The sequence below is a fragment of the Cavia porcellus genome, unplaced genomic scaffold, assembly GCF_034190915.1.
Source record: "Cavia porcellus strain 051 isolate PalLab524CR breed Dunkin Hartley unplaced genomic scaffold, mCavPor4.1 scaffold_21, whole genome shotgun sequence".
In the NCBI taxonomy this organism is placed as follows: domain Eukaryota; kingdom Metazoa; phylum Chordata; class Mammalia; order Rodentia; family Caviidae; genus Cavia; species Cavia porcellus.
The window spans coordinates 49,751,502-49,763,327 of NW_026947504.1; the positions used below are offsets into that span (position 1 = coordinate 49,751,502).

At 39.9% G+C, this 11,826-nt stretch overlaps 1 protein-coding gene across 5 annotated transcripts in view; it reads right to left on the reverse strand.

Moving 5' to 3' along the window:
• Tdrd3 (tudor domain containing 3) overlaps positions 1-8,467 on the reverse strand; it is a 133,542-nt gene extending 125,075 nt beyond the window's left edge. For 4 of the 5 annotated variants that reach the window (XR_010041798.1, XM_063232697.1, XM_063232696.1 and 1 more), the window contains exon 1: positions 8,282-8,467. Coding sequence is in view for 3 of the 5 variants with exons in the window: in XM_063232697.1 (XP_063088767.1) it covers positions 8,282-8,322 (41 nt within the window). In the remaining 2 variants the exon portion in view is untranslated. The remainder of the gene's footprint in view (positions 1-8,281) is intronic. The other variant, XM_063232699.1, reaches the window with a different exon arrangement.
• Positions 8,468-11,826: the final 3,359 nt, after the last annotated feature.

The window sequence follows — 11,826 nt, forward strand, 5'->3', positions numbered from 1 at the left end:
ATGTGTGGTAGCTCATACCTAAATGTCTTTTCAGAAGCCTCATGTGTTCATAGATGAGGCTTTGGGGAGGCCACTCAATCATTGGTGTGATACTCAACCAGTCCACTGATGGGTTTATAATTAGACAAGATGTTGGGAACTGAAGCCTGGTGAGAAGAGGAGGGTCCCTGTGGGCACGGCCTGGAAAGGTGTTCAGTACACATCCTTTCTCTTCCTGTAACGGCTCCCTACTTTCTCCCTACCATGCCATGAGCTCTTTCTCCTACGCCATGCCACCATGAAATCAGGGTGGACCGAAACCTCTACAAACTGTGAGGTAAAACAATCCTTTTCTTCCTTTCCTTTGTGGGAGTCTGATATTTTGTCTCACCAATGATAAAGTAATCTAGACAGATTTTAGTACCAGGGTGGGGTCACTGCTATAACTGTATCTCCTAACTCCTAATTCAGATCCCACAATTAAAGCAAGTCTGAATTATAAATTAAATGAATAGATGCTTTGCAGTATATCTCATAAAACAAATGTGTAAAGAAAAGAAGTTAATTCTAAATCCATTATAAAATATTTAGCAAATGTTTCCATCAATATCTGTTTTATTTTTTTGTTGCTGGGATAAAATACCCAATATCCACAGCTTAGAGGGGAAAAGGTTTATTTTTTGTTTACAGTTTGTAAAGTTTTCAGTTCACAATTAGCTGGCTCCAACCAGGCAGCACAGCAGAGGGACAGGACAGAAAATAATCAGTCCACAACAGTAGAGGCAGGCAGAAGAATGGCAGCGACGGTGGTGGCGGCAGCAGGCCCCCCTTTTTATATTCCATTTAGGCTGCAAGCCTGGCGGTTGGGTGGGCTGCGGTCTGCACTGAATCTGTTCAGTCACACCCAGAACTACCTTACTACAAGTCACTGCTCTGGTTCGGTTATCAGCACACCTTCACAAGCGTCACATTCCTATTACCCAGCTACATGGGGCTTTGGGAGCAGGGAATAGCACAAGCAGTAACAAATTTAGTATTTCATATTAGATATTTACAAAATCCACCTTTATTAACATTCTAACTCTATCTGGTTCAACTTAGCTAAATAAAAACATTTTTTCTTAATTCTGCATTGAGTACCCATGACAGACTACTGTATAAAAACCTGCAGTTGATTTTTTGAGTTTTATATTTAGAGGAATGGGGAGGTAAATCTTCAAATATCTAAATTTATAATGAATGATTTCAAATCTCTCTTTAATATCAGCAAATCAATAAACTAATATTGATCTAATCACATGGTCTTAGTGAAGAACTCTTAAAAGATAATCCTGTTTTTTTCTTTAAAAAGTCAATGACTTTCAGGGATTGAATTTACGACTTCATTTGCCAGCCAGGTGCTTGTGCTGCTGGGATAAATCCCTGGCCCACTCAATGACTTTTTAATGCATTCTAAGTTTTTCCCCATCTGATGCTTCTTTAATAATAATTCTCTACAAAATGCTTATTATTTAAACCTATTCTTTTACTCAAAATTTGATCCTTGGACCAATAATATACATCAGAAAAACAATAAGACGTATGGAAGTCAATTTTAAATTTCTGGCTGCCACATTTTTTAAAAAAAGGAAAATTCAGAAATATATTTTAACACAATACGTTGAAAATATTATTTCAATATATACTTGATACAAAAATTGAGACCTCTGCATTTTTTTTGATATTAAGTCTTCCAAACCCAATATATATTGGATATATAAGCACATATGAACTTGGACTACACACATTAGGTGTTCAGTAGCCAAATGCAGGCATACAGCCTTAGATGACTTCATTCATGCATTGTTTGAATCACTAGCTATACCCAAGTGACTCCAAATTTATACTTCCATATACCCTGGTATCTTCTTAGGATTCATATATACTAATGCCTAGTTGGCATCTTATTTTAGATGACTCAGACACCCCAACTTAAATACCCAACTTCAATTCATGATGTAAAATGTGATCCCTTTTTGGGAATGTGGTCACAGGTATACAAATGTAAGACCTGGAAATCAACCCCTTCACACCCCTGTCACTCCCATACCCAATTCATCCAAAAGTTCTGTCCATTTACCTCTTTCAAAGCAATCTACTTTCTCTTTCTCAACCATCACCATTTACTTTTGCCCAGTTCCAATTTTCAAAAAAAGATACCTCAAAGCTAGCTATGTCATCCCTACCTTAACTATCCTATCTCCTGATTAAAACTTCATTTTTATAGAAAAAAAAATTGATTTTCTACAGGATAAGAACAAAATATAGTAATCGAGGTCCAGCCTACATGACCCAGCCCTTGTTTCCCACCACTCTGCCCCTCTTTCTTTCCCTAGAGTCACTCTAATCCCTCACGCGTTTGTATGAACCATGCTCTCTCTGACCATGTAACCTCTGCAGATGCTGTTCTCCCCTTAGGCTAACCGTTCCCCCTCACCCCTAGATCTTAGGGATGCATTTTTTGCCATAAAGAAGCCAAACTCCCTCTCAAGCACATCTGAAGCAATTAGTGTGCTTCACTAGATATAATACCTATGGACATGTAATGACTTTCCCTCTCTAAGACTACATCAGATTACACGAATGAAAGTACCACGACGCAATGTTCAATACTTACTTTTTAATAGGCACATTGATGAACTTGCCTTGTTTTTTTCCTAGACAAAAACTACATGAAATATTAAGAGAAGATATATACAACAAACCCTGTTTATACATTACACTGGAAAGCTTTCCAGATTTCCCAAGTCTGAGTTAACAGCTCTCAAATGTGTTTCAAAAGTGCCTCACCAGTAAAATACCAGTTTATAAATATGTTTAAATTCTCTTCATCACTCATCGCTACATCCCAGTAATAAACAAAGTGCACTGTATACAGGAGGCATATTTAACAAATGTATTTCAGAACACACATGATTGAATAGGTTTATATATTTCTTTGCATTGATTACTATAAAGATACACATTGAGGAGCACTATACTAAAATAAAAGTAGCTATTTGTCTTTCCTTTAAAGGCCATAGAAGTATAATATATGTGAGAAGGCTGCACAAACATATGCACACACATACACTAGAAACATGTTCAAGTATATGAGTGAAACCTGAAAACATTACAGGTACTAAAGGATAAGGAAGGCTCTCTGTCCAGCCTTTAACTCCTTATTTTCCATCACCAGTGTTTTGGGTTTTTTTTGGTTTTTGTCTTGTTTTTCTGTTATCAGTGGCTGATTTTACACCCTTTTTAATTTGTTACATTATTCCACACATTTTTGACCCTTCATCTCTACTTTTGTTTGCTGTTCAATGGATTTATAAGTGCTTTTTCAAATTTTTACATTAAAATATTATTAGAAGCATAGTTTATTTCTTCCAAAAAGTTATCTAGAAGTAAAATGCTGTTCAATTACTTCCAGATCCTAGACTTTTCAAAAAGTAAAAACTTGTAGATTGGTAGGACTTAACAGTAACATGATAAATCACAATGTCAATATTCTTCTTTTCACAAAAGGAGAAAACATAGGCTAAAACAAGTTGATGCAGTCATATTTTTGTAGTTCTTGGAATGTTACTATGCGATTTTTAGTTGATTTAGCAAATGCTGCTGTGTAAAAGAAAAAAATTATTTTCAACTTGCTGAGGTAGCAAGTTTCTTTTTATACCTTCTTTATGCTTGAGGCAGTCAAGTCTAGAGGCAGTTGAAACTAGATTTATAGGTTAGTTACCAAAAAAAAATCACTGCAGACAGAACCTTCAAACTGAAGAGTTTAACAAACTAGAGTACCCAGTCATTTTTAGTTTACAGTATCAACAGAGGCAGCAAGGCAATGTGTAACATTATTTTGAGACAGAAGGTCTACAAAAGCACACTATTTTGATCATTTTAATTTTGCAAATAATATAAATGAAAGAGATATCTACAAATGTTCATTGAAGGAGGAGGAAATACTTCAAAATAAAATATGCCTCCCTGAAAGCCAAGTAAAAAGCAAATGGTTTCTTCTCACTTTCTTCAGCATCTAAAATGTTATTATAGTTCTGATTCTTTCCCAAAAAAAGGTGTATTAAGAATATTTATATTAAAATAATAGTGAAAAGATATTTTATAATGCTAGATAAAAAAATCTTGGACTACACAACCTTAAAAGAACTACCAATATTATTTACAAATATACCTACTCCTAAAGGGGTATGCTCTAGTATGAGGGAACAAAAGTTCTTTTATTCTTCACATAAACTTTTATTACCTAATGATTACCTTATCTTGTAAGAAGGTACAGTCACATTGATGTTTCTGCAAAGGTTAGTGTTGCTGCTGTCGCTGCTACAAAAATGTTGGTTTTTATCTGAAGATTAAGATCTAAACAAGACAAGCACAAGCAACTGGACTGCAGAACAGGAATCTAATTTTCATGGTTTGTTCATGAGTTTTTCTAGGAAGAAGCCAGTGTGTAGTGCAATGTGAAAGTAACACCTCCAATCACTGGGTAAGTCAAAAGCTAAGAATTAGAACTTCCAGCAAAATTGTCATAAATTTGTTACCCTTCTTTCCAGTGGCTACCTCAAGGCAACACTTGGATTAAGATATACTCTTTCAAACAAGAAAGCAATCATCCCTTGATAATACACACAGCTGTGTTTATTTTCTCAACTTCTCCCATCTGGTCTTCTCCAGTACTACTTTTAAGATTCTGATAAACTACAGTTTTCTTAGATGTTTAAAGGTGAAATGAAGGGAGTAAGTACAGTGCAGTGATACAAAAACTGTCAGTACAGTGTCAGCACCAGTAATAACCTCAAAAAAAGTAACCCGTGTTGTGTTCAATCATTCTATCTCTCTTTCCTCCACCCTCTTCACAAAAACAAAACACAAAAACCTAGAGCACTCTGTGGTAAACCTTGGTTATTGGAATAGTAGAGTTTCTCAGAAAATAATTTTTCAAAAATAAAATGACACTATAACACTACTTACAATGTCTTTAGTTCAAACTGCTAAATAAAGCAAAAACATACCATACAGCACCTTACTTTTTCAGATACTCCTAGCTTCAAAAAAAAAAAAAAAATAAGACTAATCAACTAGGTGTAAAAAACACAAGTTTCTTTGATCCTAATACTATGACCTCAAAATAAGTTTATCTATTCCAAATAAAAAAAAGTAAATTTACACAAGATGTTTTAATCTAATTCCCCATCTTTTTTTTTTTTTGGTCTTTTTCCTTTTTATCAGTACCGGGGATTGAACACACGACTGCCTGCTTGCAAGGCAGGCACTTATGCCGCTGAGTTAAATCCCCAGCCCCCTAATTCCCCATCTTATAATGTATTCTTTTTGATCAACAATTTAAATTAAAACCAAAGCTCGCTGAAAATGAGTATTGAATCTTTACTACAAATATTGGGCTCTAGTCTTGTTTCCGCCACTTATAACTGAGCTGAATACTGATATTCCAAGCTGTGGGTCTCCTTGTCTGCACACAAAAGGAATTAAACTATGCAACACTAACTTCAAGAACAACACCTTTCCAAAAGCATAAACACAACTCACTAGGTCTTTTTGACCTGAACTGTATAAGAAAAAAAAAAAAAGCGGATAAACTGTTCTGACCACCTTTACTAGAAATTGACAAGTCCCCCTAAAAAAGTAATAAAGAAAACCAAAACTGCACAGTAATGCTGCCATCTAAACAAATACTGTCAAATGTGTATGAAGTTATTCTGCGGACACAAGCATAGTAAAGTGCCATTTAGTGAGTGCTTTAAACATTACCACTACATCGCAGATGTCGCCAAAACACTTAGGTTCAAGACAGCAAATCTTAATCTTTTGTGGGCTACTGGCCATTAAGGGTAAAACAAATTATAAAGGTAAAACAAATGCTGACCTGGTTATTGTTGAGGTTATATTTTAAAATATTAATTTTTGTAATGGTTAGACATTAAACACTAGTGAAAAAGTAAGTACTCAAACTCAGATGGGTCTTTTGTATGCTGTCAAAAATATTTTCAGAAGCACAAGCTTTTCAGCACTAAATATTTCTTTACTCTTTCATAAATGAACCTGACAGAATAATTTGCTAATACTGCAGGTGTTTTAGCAATTGCTTTTAGGCCCTACAACCACAGTAATTAAGTATATAGAAGACTTGAGTACTACAAAAATTTTAACAAACGTTTAGGGGTGGTGGGGAACGTGCTTTGTTAGAGACAATAACAGAATCCAAACAAAAAAGAGAAAATTCAGGATATCAGAATTGAAATGATCAAAAACCTACTACCTTTCAGTCAACCATACAGAGGCAGCAGAGATTGTTACAAGAAAGAAACATGTTAACTTGCAATCTAAAGTGGCAAATAACATTTCTAGAGATTAACAGTCTAACAAAGCAAGGGAAAACTAACATTCTGTAGTCTTCTTTAGGAAATTCTGGCAGCCAGGGGCTTACCAAGGTCTCATGTTATCAGCCTTTACAGAGACTCTACAATGTATAGTACTCTCCTTAGCATTACAGATAGAAAGAAAAATAAGGTAAGGTTCCCTGACCTTAAAGAGCCTAAGAATCCAAAGAACTCAAATTCAGCATGTGTTTGTAATCCAAATAATACTGTTTGTAAAGGAGATGGGGTGATGCTAGAAATGCAGCAAAAAAACTAATTTTATAAATGAAATCATATTACTAGTTTGAAGACCTAAGGCTCCGCCTAAGAATGAGAGAAATCCAAAATAGATGATCAAAGATTATTCAAAAGTCCTGGGAAGACACTGAAGCAAGAGATTCCTTTGAAAAAAAAGTGAATCTGAATAAGGTGACTTTTAAACTGAAAGACTGGGGATTGAACCCAGTCCTCACACTGCGCTACACCTCCATTCCTTCAATTTGTTTTTCAAACATGTTCTCACTAAATTGCTGCTTTTGCAGTCCTCATGCTCCCAAAGATGTGGTTACAGGTTTGCGCCTTGTTACACTTTGTTGCGCCAAGGGGTGCGGGGGTGCATAAAGATTATTAAAAGCACAAAGTCTGGGACCAAATTCTCTATATTCAACTCTGAATTCCATCATTTTCTAGTCACTTTATTAGGAGAAATTACCACTTAGTTCTCTTAATCTCTACACATGTGAAAGGGAGTGAATAAGTGAAAATAAAACCAGGAGTATCTCCAAAACAGGTATGATTTTTATCGCTGTATTCAACAAAAACTTCATTTTCAAAAATCAAATTCACATCCTCTAGATAGTGGCAATGTGTGGAGTTTATCTTTCTTTCTGGCCTTAATTCCAATTCAACATCCTACTTTCACGAACCATGATCTTGTATCAGTTCTACAAAACAATATGCACTTCACTGTCAAGAAGCCTTGCTCACCACCTCTCAAGCTCTCTGCTCAACTCCATAGTTTACCACACTACTTGTGTTTGGTCTTTCAATGTCTCCCTCTCGCTTCTCATTACGGTAGTAATTTCAGAATTGGGATCATCTTAGTCCTCCTTCCTATTCACCAGCCCAGACAGGGCGGGGGTATGGAAGGTTGGGGAAAACTTTGAATTAAATTGAATGTTTACAACTATAATGGCCTCAGTTCCAAAAACTGCTTAATATTACACCATGTTAGTAGCTTTGGGATCCTAAAATCTTGATACCAAAAGCCTGTAAAAGTCAAGACGACGCTATCCTTTCAAGAAAAGTTCTATGGAGCACCCCCGCGGGCTCCGCGCCTCCAGTTGACCATGCGGTCATCTTAGCTTCCCAAGTTGTATGTACGCTGCGGGGAGGGCAGCTACACATCGGCTGGTGCTGAACTTTGAAATAAGGACAGAGGCGGCGGCTCCGCTCAACTTCCTGCGGCCCAGCCGCGCTCGCCCCTCCGCCTCCACCCCGTCCAGCCGCAGCGCCCCAAGGCCAGGTGCTCCGCACGCGGGGCTCTGGCCTACGCCGGCACCAGGGCGCCCCGCTGTCGGGCCGCCTGCCCGCGGCCCCGGGTCTCGGCCGGGCCCTCCGCTCGCCGCCCGGCCCAGTCCGCGGTAGCCGATGCCGCCTGAGTGGAGTGGGGGACTCGCTGGGCCCCGCGAGGCGCCGGGGGCGGAGCCGGCTCGAGGCCCCAGGAGGTGCCGCGGGCAGGCGGCGGCCTCCGCCCACCCTGAGGCGGAACCCCCGCCACCCCGTCCCAACCCCGACCACCCCATCCCGAGACCCGGCCCGGGACCAGGCCTGGCCCGGCCCTGTCCGGCCCGACCTGGCCTGGCCCGCCGGGACGCACCACTTACCAACCCGCCTGGGACAGCAGCACGCCGGGGCCCTCGGCCATCGCAGCTGCCTCGGCTTCAGGGGACGGAGGCCGGGGTGGGTGGGAGGGAAGCCGCTTACTTAAGATCAAAAACGGAAGAAAAAAGAAAAAAAGAAAAGAAAAGAAAACTCCTGCGGTCGGCCCTACGACTGGGCATGCTCAGTGCGGCGGGCGCTTCCGCGTGCAGGTTCCGCTCGCCGCGTTTTGCGAGCGGCCGCGGGGGCCGGGCCGGGGCCGGGGCGCAGTGGAGTGGAGCGGAGCGGAGCGGAGTGGAGGCCGCGCCGCCCGGAGCGCCTTTTGGTCCGGCTCGCTTGGGATCGCGCGCGTCACTGTTCTTGGTCGCACAGCTCGGAAACCGGCGGAGGCGCTTAGTGCAGCACCAAGTGCAGCCGCGCTTCCGCCGGTCCCCGGGATGGCGCGACAGGCCGCGTCTGTGAAGCGAAACGTGAGGACGGCCGGGCCGGACCCACTCTCAGAGGAGGGAAGCCCGTCGCCAGCCCAAGACTCGCGCCATTCACCTCGCCTGGCGCCCCGCGGGGCCTTGAAAGCGTACAGCTCGGGCTTTGGAGCCCCGCTGAGGGATACCAGTGAGAGTGAATGGGCCACCGAAAAACACCTGCACTTAGAAAACGTGTGGACATCGGGCATTTGGGTCAGCGCGTTTTTCTTTGCCCCTCTGGGAGCGTCCACATCACTGCGCAACCCTGGGACCTGGGCACGGGCCCCACTAGACAAGATGCCCTCAACCCGCCGGCCACTAGGCGGAAAGACCGGAGCGCCGCCTCGTGCGTCCCGAGTGGGCATGCGCGGGGACGCTTGCGGGAGCGCGAAGGACGCTCCGGCACGATTGGGCGGCAGCGCTCACGCCGGCCAATCAGGGAAGCGCAGCCTAAGGGTACGTGGTGCCGCAGTCTGTGTTTAGGGGCCCCAAGAAAAAAGTCTTCTGTCTGTAAGTGGCACTGTCCCAAGCTGACGCGTCTGTGTGACGGACTGCTTAGAACTTGCAGTCCATCGCTGCTGTTCGCCGTGGCTGAAGCCTTCGTCACAAACAGTCTTGGAGCAGAAGCTGCAGAGCAGGCAGAGCCTTTCTTGGAAATAAGTTGGCTGTTAGAGAAGAAAAGGGAAATTATTTTTTTGGTCTTTTTCCTTTTTATCGGTACTGGGGATCGAACCCACGACTGCCTGCTTGCAAGGCAGGCGCTTATGCCGCTGAGCTAAATCCCCAGCCGAAAAGGGAGATTATTAACCGAAATAAAGCTAACATTCTACAACTTAAAGTTTTCTAATTTTAACTGAGGTATTCTCTTGAACCTTTGACATGGTGTACAATCGCAACTTCTTTAGGTTGCCCGATTTGAAATGTGTTTCCTGTTTTCAAAAATCACGCATAATTCGTTGGATGTGGTGGTGCACGACTGTAATGCTAGCACTCGAGAGGTTGAGGCAGGAGGATCACCGTGAGCTCAAGACCAACCTGGGCTACAAATGAGTTCAAGCCTAGCCTGAACTGCATAGTGAGACCCTGTCTCAGAAAGAGATACATACACACACACACACCAGATATAATTCTATCTTTATCCCTGCATTTTACAGGTGTATATATGCTACAAGTATAATTCAGTGGATAGGCACCAATCATTGTATTCAGGAACCAGGAAAACAAATTTAGAAATAAAGAGAAGACTTAAAGTTAGTTTGCTAATATTTGTAGCTAATTAAATAGAATATCCTGATGATTATTTGTATTTTGAAATTAGTATAACTTGTTAACTGTGAAAATGATGTGCCAATTTCTCAAATGAAAAGCCTTTGCACATTTGTTCTCAAGTGCAATTAAATGCAATAAAAACATTACATGGTCTTATAAATTCTATAAAATGCCCATAAAATACTAATTTTCCTTAACTTTTTAAAATTTCCCTAACTTAAAGAACTTTCTACTGGAGAAATTTGACACAATGTGCATCAGAAACATTAATGACAATAATTGACACCACACATTGAATTTTTAATGTCTTGAGTTCAAAATGACATACACACAACCAAGGGAGGGAGATTGAACACACCCTCTCCCACTACTAAAATATAAACCTTTAAAAAATAATAGAAAACTCATAGTTTTTCATTTGTAATTGATTTAGGCAAAGTTCACCAAAGGATACTAAAAACTACTGAGTGAAAAGTTGAAAGAGTATGGGATGCTTACATAGTTTCAAAGAATCAAGCATCAGGTATTACAAAAAGAAAAATGTGCCTTTGGCATTTAAAAAAAAGCCTTTGGCATCAAAGCTAGAATCTGAATAGGACAATCCAATGTCCTGTTCTTACTCATGTAGTACAGTGAGATGTAAACTTCATTTAAGAAATATTTTTGCCAAAATTACTTAACAGCAATCAAACTTCCCAACACTGACTCCCGCCGCAGGCTGGAACCTCAGCTCCCAGCCCGATTAGCAATGTCTGGAGACATTTAGCTTGTCCCAACCTGAAAAGGATAGATGTCAATTGTATCTGATAGAGGTCAGGGAAGCTGCCATACAACCTACAATGCTCAGGACAGTTCTGCAAACCCAACAAAGACTTATTTGGCACAAAATGTCAACAGTGACAAAGTTGAGGAACTTATATCTAGATGGAAACACATTTAAAGGACGTATAGGGCAGACATACCAGAACAAGATGGACATGGCATAAGTCCAGAACATGGCATATTCTATAATGTAACATGGAGTATAGCAATAAATACAAAGGAGAGGAAAGAAAAAAATTTCCATATTTTAAAAAAAAGTAAAATTGGGCATCATAGGTGCTGAATAAGTTATTTGTGAAGTAAATGTACTAAACTAAATATAGTTTTCTTTTGAAAGATGAAAGAAACATGATAATGAAATTCCTGAATCTAAGAATCAAAGGACAATTATTTGTGGCCAATTGCAGAAATTTGAATGTGGACTGGACACTGGGTAATGGAATGGAATTATAGTGTGATAGTGCTATTATCATTAGAAATGATAATAGTTTGTTTTTATTCATGAAAATTTCATACCAAAGCATTATGGATGAGGAAATGTGTCTACAGCTTACTTGCAAATGATCCAAAGGGGGGAATTGTGTATGTATTGTGTATATGTATGAACATGTGTAAAAATATACATTTAATGTATGAATGAGAAGAAAAATATGGCAAAATATTAAGAATGAATCAAGTGCAGATTCTGGTACTCATTTTTCTAAAACTTCTCTAGGTTTGACATGGCTCAAAACAAAAGCTAAAGAAAAATATAGGTTTACTATTTCTCATCAAAAATTTTAAATTGACATACTGTTCTGTGTAGATAAATAGTGCTGTGGAAAATGATAACAGCCAAGTAGATGAAAATGTTTATTTCCATCTTTAATTAAATAAATCATTAATATACAGAAAATACAAAGTGTACAATGATTTGAAATCAAAAGAAATCCTAAGAATAGCAAAAGAGTGTTGTTAGGTTTAAGAAACTGAAGAGGAGGAATTAAATATATTTG